Raw genomic sequence first — 18856 nt, forward strand, 5'->3', positions numbered from 1 at the left:
TTAAGATGTACAAATAAGGTTCAAGCAATAAAACCTAGCTCTGGGTCTGGCGGTCGAGGGAAGAGGAGACGGGGTGTTTTGGCGAAAGTTTCCGGAGTGCCGGCCGGTGGGGGCGCCGGAGAGGACCCCCGCGCCGAACGAGGTGGGGCGGCGGGACGCGCTCCAGGTCTCCGGCTGTAGGCCGGCCCGGCCGCAGAGCTCACTCCGAGTCCGGCGCAGCCCCAGGTGCCCGCGCCCCTCGGCTGCCTCACCAGTTCCAGGAGACCAGGGCGGGGGGCGGTAAGTGCTGGTAGGCGGGGAAGAGGCCGAAAGCCGAGCCAGGCCCGAAGGCGGCGTAACCTGGCACAGGGCAGGCGGCGGCCGGCGGCGCCGCGCTCTTGTCCCGGGCGGCGGCCGTGCCCGCCTCGGCGCTGCCGCCGCAGGGCTGCCCGTCGCGCACCAGCACGGGCACCACCACGCGGCGCAGCAGGCCGGGCGCGGCGCGCACCTCGGCAGCCACTGCCAGGTCGGGCGCCTCGGCGACTCCCGGCGCGCGCGCGCGCTTCAGCTTGTAGCGGTGGTTCTGGAACCAGATTTTGACCTGTGTGGGCGTGAGGCGCAGCAGGCGCGCCAGCTGCTCGCGCTCGGGCGCCGACAGGTAGCGCTGCTGCCGGAAGCGCCGCTCCAACTCCAGCGTCTGCGCCTTGGAGAACAGCACCCGCCGCTTCTTCCTCTTCTCGGCGTCCGAGCCCGGAGACGCAGGCCGAGCGGACGGCCGCTGCGACGAGTTCCTCGGGCTGGCCTCTGGGCTGCTCTCGTCCGAGGCTAGGGACGCAAAGGAGACACGGCACCGTGAGACGCCGGCCGCCTCTGGAGCGCGGGCGCCTACCCACTCGGGCGCCCCCACTCGCCCGCGGCTTTCGGGATGAGGCCGTTTCCTTTCCTGGACCCATGTCTGGACAACCACCTCTCTGAATTCGACGACCTTTTAGACCACAACCTGGGACTGCGCCTCCAAAGAAACCCACCCCGGGGGTCTATTAAAACCAATCTGTCCTGGTCGCTGCGCTGGCAGACGAATTCACTGCAAGCTGACTCACCAAAACGGGCCACTTTGAGGCCAACTGCACTACGGTTTGCCGACGTTTGCAAAGCCCTGAATCCAGGCTCGCCAATACTGCTCATCCCGAACCGAGGCTAGAAGAACGTGGCCACTTTTTCAGGCATTTAAGGGTGGCGTCTTATATATTTAAATATTCTGAGCCCTAGAAACGGAAACCCAAATCCCGGGCGTTAGCGCCAGGCCCAGGGATCTGCTCTCAAGATGTGCCAACTGGCATAGGGATTTCAGGAGGACAGAGTCTGTGGGTCCAACACTGAGGAAATCCAGACCTTGGGCTGGGGTTTCCGCTTCTCATCCCCGCACGAGCCGGGGACTTGATTCTGAGCCCGCTCACTTCCCCCGCCCCCACCCCCGCCGCAGTCCTCTGCTCACTCACAAGGGTAGTGGCCGCGCTCGGATTCCAGCCAGGTGGCGCAGGGGCCGGGCGCAGGGGCGCGTAGCTCCGGCTCCCTCTTCCGCAGGTGCTGCGCATCCTGCTCCGGTAAATCCAGGAGCCTGCGCACGGTGAAGCTGAGGCGTCCAGAGGTGGCCATGGCCGAGCAGGGGAAGGAGGCGGGGGCAGGGTAGACCTGGAACCGAGGGGCGGCGCGGGACGCCGCTCCTATAGGTGGGCGTGAGAGGCGCACGCCATACACTGGCTGCCGAGATATTAGCGCGTTTACTGTGGAATCCCAGTTTATATAAACAGCTCTTCCCACCCGGGACGCTTTCAAAGCCGAGGTCCGGGTCTCCCGGGTGTTAAGTACCTGAATGAGTGCTGCACCAAAGGCCCGGCGAGCCCGGAAGGTGCCACCTCCGCCCCCCGCCCCGCCCCGCCCCGTCCCCCGCCCCTCGGGCGCCCCGTTACCTCCCAGAGGCGGCAGGAAGCTGCCCTCCGCATTAGTGATTCTGTCTGATTAGCCCCAAGTAGGGACAGATAATGGGGATTGTTACCAAAGAATAACATCTTGGGTGGCGAGCGGTGGCCACCGCCCGCCGGTCCCAGCTTCCTCCTCCTCGGAGGCTGACATCGAGCCTGGCCCCGCGGGAGCGCCGGGAAAGGTGGGGGCGACCTGGGTGGGTTTACGAGCACCCAGGAATTTATTCCTTGTTTGCTTTATTCCTCGAGCTTGTTTGCTGGAGTGTTCGTTTCCCGCAATTATACGGAAAGTGATTTACAAGGCGGCGTTGAACACTGGCGCGCTCTCTCTTCTCTTTTTGGCTGGGCTCCTGTAAGGATTCATAGGCGAGAAGTTGCAGGCGGGCGCAGAGGAGAGGCCTGGCACCTGTGCAGAGGGTTTCGAAGACCGCTAGGAATCTCCCACACCCCAAGCGTTCTCAACTTCAGCGGTGCTCGGGAAGGGCTGGGAGCATCTGGGGAGCCCCAGCTCTGCGCGGGTTGCCCCAGGCCAGCAAAATGGAGGCGGAATCAGGCCAAACTGCTTTCCTATGAGGCAGTAGGATCGTTTTCCCACTCTGCCCCGGTGGCTGGCCCAGGCCCACTCTAGGCCTCACGGACGGTGGCGTTTCCAAGGGCGCTCTAGGAGGCGTTGGTGCCTCCTTGGCGTCTGGACACCGCCTGGGCTCCGTAGACTCAACGTCAGGCCGGGGGCTGGAGGTGCGTCCTCTGCCCCAGAGCAGGCCTTGGGTGGCTCGGGCTCTCCGCTCCACCAAAGCTGCCGGGCCTGGTCTGGTAAGGGACCGATTGCGGGAGTTAGGAGTGCGCCCGCCCGGCTGAAAAGATGGTCTGCTCGGGGTTTCCCGACATCTTTTCGTTCCCTACCCGAGGAAATGGTCGTGTAGAGGGTGCAAGGAGCCGGGCACATTTTATTGGCCCATGGTTTCACGGTAGCCGCGCTTCAGGCAAGAGCCGAGCGAGCGCGCTCTCAGAAGCCTCTCCTTCTGTAGCCAGTGGATAGGGTAGTGGGTTGTTAAATTTCGGTGCGAGCCGGCGGTACTTAGGTGGCCGCACCTGAAATCCTGTCTCCACCTGATCGGAACTCGGACCCGGCTCCCGTGCAATTGGGGCCGCCCCACCCGGCCCGGCGCACCCTCCCCAGTAGCTTCCCTGTCATGCGTGCCCGAGGCGCCCGGGACTGTGCAGCGCGCTGGGTGGTCGGGCGGAGGCAACCCCAATACAGGCCAACTGCTAGGCCGCGGACAAAGGGGAAATGGAGCTCGACGCCCCGGACCTGTTGGAAGCATTTGTTCCAGTCAAGATTTTGCATTTGTTCAGTCCGAAATAATGCGTGATTGACGCCTGCTCACAATGCGCTTTAGCGCGCCGGGATAAATCGGAGCTTGTCCTGTGTTGTCATGGTTTTCAATGGAGTTCAATGGGATTGGGAGCACGATCCACTCTGCTGGCCGTCTCTCCGAGGTCTCGGCAATAGATTTATTAGTTATGTCTTTTTAAAGAAGATTAAATTGAAATGACTTGGCTGTCCCCTCCGAGCTAAGGCGGAGGAGGGAGCTGGGGGTAGAGAGCGGCAGAAGCTGGAAACCCTGCGCGCACAGTGCCCAGCACCTAAGCTCCGCACCCTAGAGGTTGGGCAGGTCATAGACTGACCCAGGGCCGCGTGGCCTTCTCTCTGGCTGGCGCCCGATGCCTAGAAACCTCTGTCAGCCCCTCTCCTGGGAGAGGTGGAAGGAAGGTACCGACAAAGACTGTCCTAGGCCAGTATTAGGACGGACTCCCAAATTCGAGGCTGAACTTGGAGGCTGTGTCAGGTAGAAGAAGCTCTGACCTGGAAGCCAATTGGTATCCTAGCTCCGTCCCTAGCAAGCTTTAATCACCTCACCACTCTGAGGCTCTCTTTTCATCCGAAACGGAAGAGAGTAGATTTAGTAATTTCTAAGGACCCTACCAGTTTTATGATTACATATCTCGAATTTTTCTAAAGCTATCTTCATCGCATTAACTAGCGGACTTTGGTCTTCCTACCCTTCTAGACCTCTCATCCCTAGGATCCTGGCCCCACATTTTCCAGAATGTTCTAGAAGAGGATGTGACATCTTTTGAGTTTCCCAAGGACCTCCCACAAGAGTGGGGAGGGGTAGGTAGATAACAATTTTGCCAAGAGAACCAAGTCAAGAGAAGCAAAAGAAGCGTCTTTCCTGGAGTGACTGACCTCTCTTAGCCTTTTAATCTATTTAACATCCTAAGCCCACACTGACGGGTAGAAATAAGCAAATGGCACTCTTCAGTTCTTAAGAGCTCTTCAGCATCAAATATTTGCTTTTACTCTTAGTATTTGGCTCCCAAAGAGGAGATACATCCCCCATCCAGCAATTGTGCTCTAGGAAGGACCTAGCTCTGGGATTAGCTCCAAATGTTACTTCTAGCCTCACCTCCCCGATCTGGGAACAGCGTTCCTGGGCCCCAATCTGTGTTTTGAATACTCCAAGGAAACTGTACCTCCTGGTTCTGGAAAGCACTGTAACTTCCCTACCTCCTCGTGGATTCTGCACTAGTCCAGTCCTCCTTTCAGCTCTTCTCTGGGACTTTACCTAAATTATCTCCAAGAGCCAGAGCCGGAGGATTCTAGGAGATAGTTCCACTTAAACTGTGACTTCTGAAGAAATGCAGAAAAAGGGAAAGCCAAAATTATTAGATGCAGGTGCTTTTTAAAATTGCTTCTTCGCATCAGATAAGCTCAAAGACATGGGGGGAGAAAATAATTTTGATATTGGGTCATTAGAAAAAAGGTCGTCATGATATTAGATTTTATACATATTAAAAATATCCTAGAAATCACTGGTAAACAAATGACTGGCTATTCTTTTCCAGTTATAAAATATTCTTCAGGGCTCTGGACACTTGAACTTATTTTGAAACTCAACATAGCTTGTGAATATTATTATTTAATTAGATAAGTATTTGTTTCCCTGTAATTGGATGTAGTACATCTCAATCCCAGTAAGAGTTTTTAATCTTAAAGCATCTGTGCTATAGTGAGTATACTTAAGCAGTCTGCACTAATCACCCTTTCAAAAGTATTAGCCAAGATGGTCATCACTGCTGCGTGCTTGAGAATTTAAGACTAGAAAATTCTGAAATAAAACTAAAGTATCTTGATTTAAAAAAAATGATTGCATCTATATCTTGCATTCTGCTTTTAAATCCTTCCATTTTGGTTAAGTGTTTCACAAAATCCTGCAAATCTATACAGTCTTGAAAAGAGGCAACATTGCAAATTCCCCTTGATAGATGGAGGGCCCTCAACTGCCAGGACATTTTTCTTTGCCTCATAGCAACTGCTCTCCCCTTTTTATCAGTATTCTGGTTAAAATAGCAAAAGGAAAATAAAAATGGGCTTTTGACATTTCCAAGAAAAAGTGAATGATCTTCATCAGCCTTAGGATGGAAAGAAAAGGCAGCATTTAAAATCAGACCTCTTTGCCTTTCCTTCTAAAAACTACTTGCCATGAATAAGTAAACATTTCCCTTTTAATGACTAATAATCAATTGCTTGGCGGTGGTCCAGGCCTGGCTGCAATTCCTTCTTAGTTGTGCTGATGATATATACACATGGGACAAGGAACAGCAATTACTTTCAGATTGGGAATTTAGTACATCTTTGAAATGGGCTTTAGATTTTATTGTTTAATGTCAAATGACAAGATTTGAAAGATCCCACCTTAAATTCCTTAAAATATTGACTTTACATGGACTTTTTTATTGTTGTGCTTGATCACTAGAAGAAAAGTTTTTCTCTCCAAATATGTTTAAAGAGTTATCTTTGTTTAGTTATATACATGAAAAAAATGTAGGGAGTAAAATGGTTCAATGAATTTAAAAGTAAATGTATTTCATTATAGTCTCCATTTCCTAAAGAGCCAGCAAATAACTTTTTATTTTTAAACTAGTTTATTAAACATGTCTGGTCTTTCTCATGCCTTTCCATGGTATAAGAGTAGCTATGATAGCATGGAGTGTAAATTGTCAGAATAAAAATAATACTACATTTTGTGGAGGGTGCTAAATCTTATTTGTCCAGAGCTAAACTGCTCAATTTTATCTAATCTTTTCTTTTTAAAAAGGTAACAACTTATAATCCTTTGTTTGACTGATATAGATGTAATTTATATCATACTCTTATTGTGTTTAAAGGTCTAGGTCCTAAGTCACACTTAATGTCACACCCAGACACTGACAGAGTAGACTGACCCCAGGGACATTTTGTAATACTTGCCCTGGTACATCACAGAGAGGCCTGCCTACAGGGTATGCATATAACCACCAGCACTTCAATTCAAGTCAGTGATTATCTTTCCGTAAGTCACCCAAGCAATTATGAGGTCTTTTTAAATATACCTTTACTTTGTCTCCTATTAGGGATTTTTAAAGGGTTGCATTATTAAGATGAGATACTATTTATTTGACAGCAATTCAAACTCTAAACCAGTTATTATTCTGGGAGAGTATTTGTTAATACTTGCTGAAAACAAGGACCACAGTCTCTCAGAATCATATATTCCATTTTCTTATCAGTGATGAGGATAGCATTAGTAATATCACTTCATATTTCATACATTTGAGAATGTTCGCAATGTGCCCTCACCCTTGTAACAGGGCAGATTGCCTAGAAGAAGCAAAGCTTAAGGAGAGACTTGAAGGCAGATAGACTGTGATATCCCTAGAACTGAAGAAATTAGGGAAGAGAATGAAGAGGACCTAAAGAGGAGAACGAGAGTCTATTGTAATAGAAGGTATTAGAAAAGAATGATTCAAAGGTGAAAGAGAAAGAGAGCCTGTGCTAGCTTAGAGCTATAGGTTCAATTTGATCTCATCAACTCAAAGAGAAAAAAATGCCTGAACCGAAAAGTTCCAGTCAATAGGGGCTTCTATCATATATTCTCCCCCAGAGTCTTTATATTTCTAAAAATTAATGACAATAGCTTCCAGTTGTGAAACAAATAATAAATCCTGAGGCTGTAATGTGTAACATGAAGACTATAGTTAATGGTACTGTTTTGTATATTTGAGAGTTGCTAAGAGAATAGCTCTTGAAAGTTATCTCAAGAAAACCAAATCTGTAACTAAGTGTAGTGACGTGACGGTTGTCAACTAAACTTATTCTGGTAGTCATTTTGCAATGTATCAAATCATTACATTATACACCAACACTAATACAATGTTATATGTCAGTTATATATATATTTTAAATGACAATGGATAAATGTCAGCTTTTAAAGCATTTCAAGTTTTTCCAGATTTGATTTAGCTTACTCTGAAATGTTCCTTTGGAAAAATCTTTTTCCTTCTTCTAAGAGGAGGCAAAAGTGCACAACAGGAGCATGAAATGACAACCTCACAGGAATTTCCTCACAAAAGAAGGAAAAGAGCTATATATATTTACTGCAGTCTCTGGAACTCCCTTAGCCAGCAAAGGTGGCAGTCTTTGTATACTTGATTAAATGGGTATTTGCACTGAAGTCAGATACCACACAAAGGAAACAAAACAAAATAAAAATGTCCTTCGTGTTCTGGTTTTCAATCATTTGTGTGAAGGAGGTTCTCGGCCTTTATCACTGTCAGTGAAAAGTTCTTCATTGGCAGGAGACATTCCACTCACCCTGCTTCTTGTGCACAGGGAGCTTACCATGGAAACTACCTCTGGAGCCATCAGACAAATATACAAATGACAAAGCTCAACACTGGGCATTTTCGGTTTGGCTTTATTTCAACAACAGGATATGAGGAAGGGTGCTTGGAATTTCTTGAGAAATTTATTGTTCTAATTTAACTTGCTCTGAATCTTAAAACTCATGAATTGGACTTACTCAAGTTAGGAAATAACTAAGAAGTGACTTTAAGGGATTCTAATACTAAAATATGTATGCTGTGTATTTAATATAACTATGTACAGTAAAGCTGAACATTTTTAGGTGATTTTTTAATGACAGCTTGCGTATCTCCAAGATAGGAAATTTAATATATATTTTTAGTTGCTTATGACCTTTAATTAACTGAAGGAAAGAAATGCATCCTGCTGAATGAGTTTTTTGTTTGTTTGTTTAACAAGATCTATACTAAACTGTTGTTGACTTGTCCTTAAAATATGACATTTTGCTTTACAACAGTAACCTGAAGAAATTTAAAAGAGTGCTTCACAAAACTTACATTGTATTTTTTCCCATTTTCTATCTGCTTGTCAAGTTCTCATTTAATTTAAAATTTCCACAAAATTTGTGTCCAGTTTCCCTCAGTCCATGGTCTCATGAACCAACTGTAAAGACCACCTGTGGCTGACGCTGTGTTTCTATTGCTTGTTTTCCTTACCAGCTCCTCACATCAAGGCAGTTCACAAAAACTAGACTGATATAAATTCTTGGATGGCTATGGCATCAGGACCTGCCTACATAGATTTGGATATGTAACTGGAATTCATTTCCTTCCTTGGGCAATGGAGCATGGGTGTGTTTAGGTGGTTTGTGGTGGAAGAAAGCAATGGATGGCTACACACTGGATTTTAGTTGCTCTTTGGCTTTGTCTACTTCAAAATAAAAAAAAGAAAAAGAAAAAAAAACCTTTTCTTCCTTAAGGAAAAGGATTGGTCTGTAAAGCAAATTTAGAGGGGGGAAATCAAGGAAATAATAATATGTATGCCTACAAGCTATACATTCTATTTCTTACATATTATTAAAAGGACTACTAAAAGTGATGAACTTTGTGAAAGCGCAGGTGCCAGAATGCAGGGGGGTTATGCAGTGCAATTGATAGGTTATCTCTGATCTCTGGTGAGTTTAGTCCTCTAGTTCTTTCTGTAATAAAAGATAAAGCCACTCAGGTTTCAGGAATTATCATCTTAATCATTTCTTTTATAGAACCATTAGGTAAAGTACATGAATATCTCTTTTTATCCCGTACACTCATTTCTCTACTACTGAGATTTTCTATTATGCAAATCCTATAGAAGCCAAATCCTAGAGATTTTCTATTACTCAAGTCTTAGTAGGTTCCTGATTCCCCCAACAACGGATTGGTTGCAAGAACATTCCCAAAGGGCAGGCAGCAGAGAAGGGAAACTGCTAGTGTCTCAAAAGGGAATGGAGGTGGAAGCAACTGGGTGAAGGGAAGAGAAAGTGAGTGAGGAAAGAGAAAGGAAAGAGAACAAGAGAGTCTGGTCAGCTTGGTGATCACCCGTTTCCATCCAGCCCTGGCTTTTACCAACTGGAGGTGGGTAAAGGGCCAGCCAGTGGCAGGGAGTGGGTTTTACCACCTCTGGAGTAGCACATAGAGGAGAAAGGGTGGTTTTGTTCAGATGCCAATTAAGGGACCAGAAGGCCTGCAGCATTTCAAAAGTCCTTGTAGGGAACAGAGACTAATTTCCAGGAATCCTTTGTGATTTGTTTCAGCAGCATCTCTCAGTGACTAGCAGAGTGTTATTTCATCTTGTCTAAGTTGTATTTGTTTCCAAACTGCTTAACAATGCTAATTGGGGGTACAGACACTCTTTGCAAGTTGCATTTTTTGAAAAAGATAACTCACCCTAGCAATGAACATAGATTGAAAACCAGTTAAAAGCCTGTGAGAACAAATGGGTCTTAAATCGAGGATGGAACAAAGGGAAGGTGGGGGCACATCCCCTAATGTCAACAGGCAGAAAGCCGCACGTGCATAATGGCCATGGGAGAGACCACCCACGGGGATCCGAGTCACTTCCGGAGACAGAGACCTGGAGCCAACGGCCAGGCCAGCTACCCTGAGTCCTGCTCAAGAGGCAGCCGGGGTGGCCAGGATTGTCTTAGTCCTGTTTCATGCCCTGCGTGTATCCACAACCCGTTTTCTTCCTCCAAATATATCCCAGAGGCAGGAGGGGGACGCTCTGGCAGCTGTGGGCAGCAGCCACACTGGTGGTGATCCAGAGGTTGTGAATGAGAGTGACTGGGCACCAGTTAGAGTCCGCTGAATTACACTAATTGATAACCCTCTGCACTGCCCACCGAAAGGCTGCCCACCCAGTCAGCCTTATTATCATGCAAGGCCCTCATGAGGAAGAGATTTTGCTAAAGTTGTAATGCACAAATATACGGTCTCATTCCAATCCCAAAGAAGAACTGTGCCAAAGAATGTTCAATCTACCTGACAACTGTGCTCATTTCTCATGCTAATAAGGTTATGCTCAAAATCCTTCAAGCCAGGCTTCAACAGTAAGTGAACTGAGAACTTTCAGAAGTACAAGCTGGGTTTAGAAAAGGCAGGGGAACCAGAGATCAAATTGCCAACATTTGTTGAATCACAGAGAAAGCAAAGGAATTCCAGAAAAAACATCTACTGCTTCATTTACTACACTAAAGCCCTTGACTGGATGGATCACAACAAGCTGTGGAAAATTCTTAGAGAGATAAGAGTACCAGATTATCTTACCTGTCTTCTGAGAAAGCTGTATCATGTCAAAAGCAATAGTTAGAACTGACATGGGACAACTGACTGGTTCAAAATTGGGAAAGGAATACCACAAGGTACTCCTTATATATTGTCACCCTGCTTATTTAACTTATATGCAGAATACATCATGTGAAATGTTGGGCTGGATGAATCACAAACTGGAATCAAGATTGCCAGGAGAAATATCAACAACCTCAGTTGTGCAGATGATACCGTTCTAATGGCAGAAGGTAAAGAGGAACTAAAGAGCCTCTTGCTGAAGGTGAATGAGGAGAGTGAAAAAGCTGGCTTAAATTTCAACATTCAAAAAACTAATATCACAGCATCCGGTCCCATCATTTTATGGCAAATAGAAGGAGAAAAAGTGGAAGCAGTGACAGATTTTCTTTTCTTGGGCTTTCTTTCTTTTCATGACCGCAGCCATGAAATTAAAAGATGCTTGCTCCTTGGAAGGAAAGCTATGACAAACTTAACAAGCATTTAATATGGCAAGCATATTAAAAACCAAAGTTATCACTTTGCCGACAAAGGTCCATATAGTCAAAGCTATGGTTTGTCCAATAGTCATGGACATGGGTGAGTTGGACCATAAAGAGGGCTGAGTGCCCAAGAATTGATGCTTTCAAACTGTAGTGCTGGAGAAGACTATTGAGTCTCTTGAACTGTATGGAGATCAAACCAGTCAATCCTCAAGGAAATCAACGGTGAATATTCACTGGAGGTGTTAGGGGAAGCACACTGATTGAAACCGCCCACCCTGGCCAGGGTAACCATTTGCATAGTAACCATTTGCATGAGTTGTTTTATGACAGGAGATCCTGATAAGGAATACAGAACTAATAAGCCACCACCAACCGGAAGAGTCCAGGAAAGGTCAAAAGGAGACACTGTGAGTCCATCCACTTCCCAGAATCCCTCTCGTTAGCATCCATCTTGGCTGAGCCATGCGTGCTCCACCAGGAAAGAGTCTGAATTAGAATGATTGGCCAAAGACCACCCAGAAACTAATCCCATCACCACAAAACCCAAGACTGCAAGCCATGTGGCAGAGCAGTTCTCCTGGGCTCCCTTACCCTACTGCTCTCCACCCAGGTGCCCTTTCCCAATAAAATCTCTTGCCTTGTCAGCACATGTGTCTCCTCGGACAATTCATTTCCGTTAGACAAGAGCCCAGTTTCAGGCCCTAGAAGGAGTCCCCCTTCCTGCAAGAGAGAGACTGATACTAAAGTTGAAGCTCCAACACTTTGGCCACCGGATGCCAAGAGCTGACTCATAGGAAAAGATGCTGATGCTGGGAAAGACTGAAGGCAAAAGAAGAGGGCGACAGAGGATGAGATGGTTAGATAGCATCACCAACTCAATGAACATGAATCTGAGCAAACTCCAGGTGATAGTGAAGGACAGAGGAGCCTGGCAAGATGCAGTCCATGGGGTCACAAAGAGTCAGACATGAGTGGGTGACTGATCAACAACAATAATTATGTCATAAGCACCATGCACTGAGCTGGTGCTGAGGCTGATATGGTCAAGCATAAGGCCTAGCGCAGAAGACACAACCTGATTTTTCTTTCCAACATGCACCAGATTTGGGATCAGAGAGACAGACCAAACCTGGGTTTGAAGTCTGGGTCTCCCAGTAATGCCCGAGTGACCCAGGTCAAGCTTCATGATTTCTCAGAGCTTCACTTTCCTCACCTGTAAAATGGAAGTGACCATTTCTATAGGTATTGAGATGACTGAGATATTTTGTGTGAAGCGCCTGGAACAGTGCTTACCATAGTTAGTAGGTGCTCAGTTAATGGTGGTGTTGTTGCTGTGATAATAATGAATTGTTGGGAGAAGGGATTCCTGTGGGGAGGCTGCATTCTAGCCTCATATAGCCCATGGGGAGCTTGGCTATACGTTTAGGATCATCAGTCACAGAGCTGATGTGAACTTTATCCAGTTCACAGAAGAAGAAACTAAGGCACGGAGAGAGAGAGGGTGACTTGCCCAGTGTCTCCCAGAGTCTGGCTTGGAGCCTGGACTTTGCTCATCTAGGGTTCTTTCTACTTCAGCACATCCTGCATTACTAGTCCCTGAAGTAGCGTTTCTTCTCCTAACAGAGTTAGGAAAAAGCCACATATAGAAGAGATTTCCTTAAACTCGGCAGCATTACCCAGATCCTCCAGTTTCAGATTTTCAGGCTCAGGTCTGCTTGCTGCTATGGCTCTCAGATATCCGCTCAAGATGCAAACGCTCTCATTGTACTTAATGGAAGGATAGAGGCTTGGCTTCGATCCTTAGAGTCCTAATGTTTTCATTTCTGGGTGCTTCTGTAGCTGCTTCAGGTGTATTTCCCCCAGTCTCTAGGCTTCATTCTTCCTGGTGTGTGAATCCCTGAAGTAGCATTTGAGTCCTCTCAATTCAGCCCAAGCATCTTGCAGTAAAAATTCTCTCTCTTCAGCACATATGAAACACCACATAAGAACAGAATCAGATGGATCAGAAACAAATGCATTTGCCAGGAGAGGAACCAGAAACAGGGCAAATGTTGACTGCCTTAAGAAACAAGGGGAAATGCATTAAGATTTTTTTAAAAGGGGGCAGTGCATAGAATTCTTCTACCCGGAAAAATGGAGGAGAAAAGGGTGCTTTGCAGCCTCTCTCACAAGGCTGCCTCTCTCACATCAGGACCTCTGATTTCCCTGCGGGGCTGTGAGTGAGTGTGCTGGAAGAAATATGTGCATTGGACTGCCCAGGTCCTGCCTTCCACATCTCCGGCTGCCTTCCAGAGGCTGGACAGTCCTCATCCACTCTGCAGGGAGGAAGGGGCTAGCTCCAGAGTCCTGAAAATCCAGGCCACCCCACCCCAGGCTGTATGTCCTCTTGCCTTCTTTTCTTTTCTAGACTCCTTTAGCTCTTACAGTCTACACCATCTGCTTATCCTCTTAATTGCTTCCTGAACATTTCAAAGTGCTCATTTCATCTCCCTAATTTGACTGTCAGCTTCTTCAGGACAGGCACTGTGCTCTCTAGTTCTTCTGTATTTTCAGAAGAAATACTTAAGTTTTTAAATGGACACCAGAATACATTGCTAACTATTAGACAACTGGACTTTTAAGGTTTAGAAACATTTCATTAGAAGGAACAACTTTCTTCTTTGCCACAGGTGTAGCTAATGGGACAAGAATCTGAGTCGGGATTAATTTCCCACCCAACCAAAGTGATGTAAAATAATTTCCTGCTTGAGGTATTGTGGGATGCCACAGGCTAGGGGTATGTGGAGAGAGGTCATGCTTAATTTAAGAGGACTGGTTCTGATCTCAGACCAATTAAAGGGGATTTCACTGTATGAAAAGTTCTCTTCCCTTGGTCTGTATATGACACAATAGAGGATAACAGCTGATTCAGAACAGTTATACTCTAGTGTATAAATATGTAAACATGGGTAAGTATGTATTTAGACAATTTAAAAGTGTGTCTCATTTACCCAATTATAAACAGCTGTCTGAGAGCAATTACGATTTATCATGTAAATGCTTATTTGCATAATTCAAAATATGAATATTATTTGCTCCATAAAGACTGTAAATAAAAGGCAACCTGAACTTTCTCATGCTTAGAGTTTTATGCTAAGTTTTTACATTATAGGAGAAAAAAGCGTTTTGTTCAAAATGGTACTTAAGTTTGTTAGTTTTAGCAGGTCCAGATAATAGCTAGTTTAACAAGGAAAGAGCAAGAGTTTTAAAGTGAAGGTGAGTGGCTCAGAAATAATGAAGAAGTCACACTACTCTGCTATTTTCACTCCTGGAAATTTACTATGTAGGGATGATGACTTGCCTTACAACTGTTTTCATTGAACATGGATGTTTAATGGTGAATTCTTTCAAGGTATTTAGCATATTATTTTATATACTATAATTTGATATAATGTTTCAGTAAGATATCATTATTTTGTAAAGTGTAGAATTATTTAATGAGTATGCTTCCAAGTGGACTGAAATTCATATCTCCTTAAAATATAACTTCTATATTTATGAGAACAAGTAATAAAATGTGGACATCAAAACTTCCACTCAGGTATTGCCTAATGCATTAGCTATCTAGGCTTGCCATAACCAGTTACCACAAATTCAGTGGTTTATAACAACAGAAATTTATTCTTTCCTCACTACACTCAAAGAAAGCTAATATGCAAAGTAATGTACCAGCGTCCTTCAGTAAAAATGAAAGGATCTTGAAATATTATCTGAATTATCCTTGTTTTAAGAGTGATTTTTATGTTGCATGGTTTTGATATTACAGACAGGATATTATATTATTTGAAAAACTGAGAATTCATGTGTGATATATGCCATATTATCATATAGTATATTTAAGGAATATTTATAGAGTTTCCATAATGTAAAGAACAATGTGATAAGAACTCTCTCTTAACCAAATTATTCAGTGAATCAAACATTGCATTCTTCCACTATTTTTGACAAGGAAAAACTCATGGTCTTTCCTTGATATTAAGACTCTCTCCAAGGACATTATTGCTCCTATTGTACCACTAAGTGTGGACAAGTCTCCTCAGATGAATTAAATCTCTCTCTGCAGCCTTCCTTTGAGTTGAGGGATCAATCACTGCCTTCTATATGCAATTCTTTTCACGCTTCCAGAAAAGAAGTATGTCAAGCATAGTGCTAAACATTTTACAACATACAGCTCATTCAGACCTCATAATCCTGGGAATTATATTTTATGACATGCCTGTGTTACAGATATAAATACTGATACTATGACGGGGTCCAAAATCAAGCAGCCATTAAGTGACAGAACTAGGAGACAAATCTGAACGATGTGTCTCTAATGCTATACCTTTGCCATGCATCTTTAGAGGTATCACAGTGACCAGATGCATGCTGTCACTGTCTTGGCTGTCTCACGCTCCCAGACCTGTCCAGGAATGTTTTCTGTGCTGCTTCAGCTTGGCTGGTTTTGCCGTGTTGCTGTGACACTAGTTAGTGACTTCTGATTCTTAGGAGGATGCATTGCCCAAATGACTGAGTTAAGAACCTGGAAACCTGCCTGGATCAGGAAAGAGAAGACCAGATCATCTCTTAAAAGACCTTTATTGATTGGTCCCCTGAGAAAATCAAAGCAAGAGAAATCAGGGCATGACAGTGGTTCAGATGTGAGAAAACAAGCCCTAAAGTCCAAGTACACACACAGGAGTAGGTTACAGACTTCCGTAAGCAAGACCAAAAATTTGAATTAGATAATCAGAACTAGTTAGATTATTTCCAATCAGAAAAAGAAGATGAGTTCACATTAGTGGTGAAAAAGTCAGGTCATAAAAGTGCACCCAGCCAGAGGAATTTCCACACTGGCATAAGCTGTGAATTTCCCTTGGGTTCTAACTGCTCCTAAGTTAAGCAAGAACCAAGAAATCCACTTTGAATCACCAGCCTGGCTCAGTACTGTATAAAGGTTATCTCCTTTACCAGAAAGCCAGGTATAGACTTAGCTGCTGCTAAGTCACTTCAGTCATGTCCGACTCTGTGCGACCCCATAGATGGCAACCCACTAGGCTCCTCTGTCCCTGGAATTCTCCAGGCAAGAATACTGGAGTTACTGGTGAATCCTGAAGTTACAGAGAGGGCCAGTTTGTAGGAACCTGACTCCTTCGGTCACCTTCAGTCATGCTTTGGTCTCATTTACCACCATCCCTAATATTTTTTAATGATTTATTTCCTTTCTAGTAAACAGAGGATGAGATGGTTGGATGGCATCACCGACTCAATGGACATAAGTTTGAGCAAACTCCAAGAGATAGTGAAGGACAGGAAAGCCTGGCGTGTTGCAGTCCATGCGGTCACAAAGAACTGGACACGACTTAGCAACTGAACAATGAGTCCTCACAGTATGCCTACGGGACACATTCATTTTGCTATTGTATCTATAGATCAGCTTCAGGGTAGGGTTGTAAATCAGTTTTGATTGCTATGTATACCATTACAATTTAAGTAGAATTGATCCTCTCCCCACTGAGGGTTGCTAATTTATTACAAGTCTATTCATTCTATTCATTCAACTAACAAGCACTTATGGAATGCTTACTATGATGTGACGAAAGCTGTGTTAAGTTCTAGAAAATGACATTGCATAATGTTTCAAAATTTCTAAGACATAAAATCACTGTTTCCTTTTATCTGTTTGCAGTTCTAGAAAGTAGATAATATCATATCCATTGTACAGATCATTTAAAAACAGGTTCAGATCCCAGGGCCTTTAAGAGGGCAGGACAGTCATCCAAGGTTAAACTATAGAGAGTACAGAAGACTATCAGCTGCCTCTCCTTGGCTGTGTGCTGGAGATTTAATAATAACAAATGACCCAGTCCCTGACCTTGAGGGACTGAATGTCTGATATATATGTGACCATAGAATTTGCACATAATTTATTATCCAAACACGACACTTCTGAGAGAAAGAAAAGAGGCACTATGATAATTATGCTGGGACAACTGTGCAAATTGGGAGGCATGGTTATTCCCTTTCTCCCAGCTCCCAGCCTGTCTGTCCAAGGAGAAAACAATGTACTCGCTGGTGACACATTTGCCCTCATAGAAGCTGGCATAGCTAAGGAGCATGAACGGGCCAGGGAGTGGGGGGGAGGGCAGACAGGAATGAAGTGGGCAGGGAACAGTACCTGGGCTGACTTCATGAACCAACCAGGTAATCCGAGATGAACCCAACTGGGGAGGCAGGGTCACCAATGCGGCAGGCAGCCAGACCGTGGCTGTCGTCCTGCTGCTTAAATTTAAGCTGCAAGAGAAAAGAGGGAAAGTGAGCAGAGAGGCTCTATTCTCCGGACAAAATTAGTCCATCTTGTTTCACATTTCCTTCCAGTAAAACCAAGCCACAAAGTGGGTGAAAGTCCCTAAGATCTTTTTCAGGGGGAAAAAAAAAAAATTGGCTGGATCTTATTTACACATTCTCCACTGCCAGGAATGTATTCTCTAACTAAATAGTTCGATATTAAAATAATTGTTCCCACTGGGTAGATGTTAATCATTAAAAGCCCCAGAAGGCAGGAAAGATACCTTCCTTTGGTTATTGATAAGCTAAGTGGAGGGGGTTGTGTTATTTGAGATGGTGTTCCCAGGACTGAGACTGAATTCGTATGGTCTTGGGTGGGAATCACATCTCAGAGCTGGAAGGAACCCATGGAGATTATCCATTCAGCCTCCTGCTTTCAGATAGTCAACTCCAGACAGCTACGAGGGAATTACAGCTGTTGGGGTAAAAACGGTGCTATTCAAACCAGTAGAAAGGCCTTTGTGCACTGACCCTTCTTCTACCAACCCCACGTCTCCCACCATGCCCTCCTCATCGTGCCTCAGTGCTTCCCCCGGAATGATGACTGTGGTGATGGTATGACATCTCCGGAGGCTCTGACGATGCACCAAGAAGTTTTCTACCTATGTTATCTCAGTTGTCCCTCACAGCCCCATGAAATAGTTTATATTAGTGGTATCTTTACAGATGAGGAATCTGAGGTATAAAGAAGTTAAGTAACTGTCCCAAGGTCACCAGTCTCTGAAGGTGACTCTACCGTGAGCAGTTTGCTTCAGGTATTTCCTACTGGGCAGATTGTTGACACCCCAGGTCTCCCATCTGGCACCTCTTTGCCCTTGAAGGTACAATCTAAGTTCTGTATCTTCTTAAATGCTTCCTGTGCCTGCAAAGGCTGAGTTCTGTGCGCTTGGGCTGGGCTGTACACAGCTGGTGCAGACATCCTTTATAGCAGCAGCATCTAAAACTCTGTTCTCCCTGCTGGCTTCCATGACTGTCTCCCCTTCCACATCTAGAACTACCCGAGGCCACAAACCCTGTCTTTCACCTCTGCTCTTGAGCACACGTACATGGCCTACCATCTGTCACTCAGTAGGCTTTCCGATACATTTAACACAGTAACGTGTACATAGTCAGAAAGCAGCCAACTTCTCTTTGCAGGGCAGAGTGGGGATGCTGCTGACCCAACAGTCAAAACGAACACAGTCACAGAGGGGGCTGGGAGTCTGGTTGGCAATTTTAATTTACAGCTGATGTTTGGCAGCAACTACTTTAGACTGTGGACCTGTCAAGACTGAATTGATAATAAAATGAGATACATTTTGGGAAAAATACCCTAAAAAGTACCACAAAGCCTGTTGGTAGGTGTGTCAGTTGGCATCTGACACCTACCTGAAAAGTAATTGAGTAAAATGTATCATGGGCCTTAAAAATGTAAATAGGTTTTGACCCACTTTTAACAATTTTTTCCAAGGAAAGATAAGAAATATATATAGAAACATGTATGCATACCAATATATTGCAACACTGCCTTAGATATAGAAAGTTGGGATGTGC

The 18856-nt window shown here is 45.1% G+C and overlaps 1 protein-coding gene across 1 annotated transcript; it reads right to left on the reverse strand.

The window, feature by feature from the left end:
• Positions 1–247: 247 nt before the first annotated feature.
• On the reverse strand, positions 248–1635 carry NKX2-8 (NK2 homeobox 8). Its single transcript, XM_068990809.1, has 2 exons — positions 1479–1635; positions 248–804 (listed from the first exon to the last, which is right to left on the reverse strand). The coding sequence occupies exons 1-2, from the start codon at positions 1633–1635 to the stop codon at positions 248–250; spliced, it is 714 nt and encodes a 237-aa protein (XP_068846910.1).
• Between the last annotated feature and the right edge of the window lie 17221 nt (positions 1636–18856).

The sequence above is a fragment of the Capricornis sumatraensis genome, chromosome 19 (assembly GCF_032405125.1).
Source record: "Capricornis sumatraensis isolate serow.1 chromosome 19, serow.2, whole genome shotgun sequence".
Taxonomy (NCBI): domain Eukaryota; kingdom Metazoa; phylum Chordata; class Mammalia; order Artiodactyla; family Bovidae; genus Capricornis; species Capricornis sumatraensis.

Bases quoted from the DNA above. Each gene is read 5' to 3' on its own strand.
- NKX2-8 (XM_068990809.1), bottom strand. From the start codon at position 1,635: ATGGCCACCTCTGGACGCCTCAGCTTCACCGTGCGCAGGCTCCTGGAT. The intron at 805-1,478 runs GTGAGTGAGCAG...TTGCGTCCCTAG, and splicing joins CGAGCGCGGCCACTACCCTT to CCTCGGACGAGAGCAGCCCA.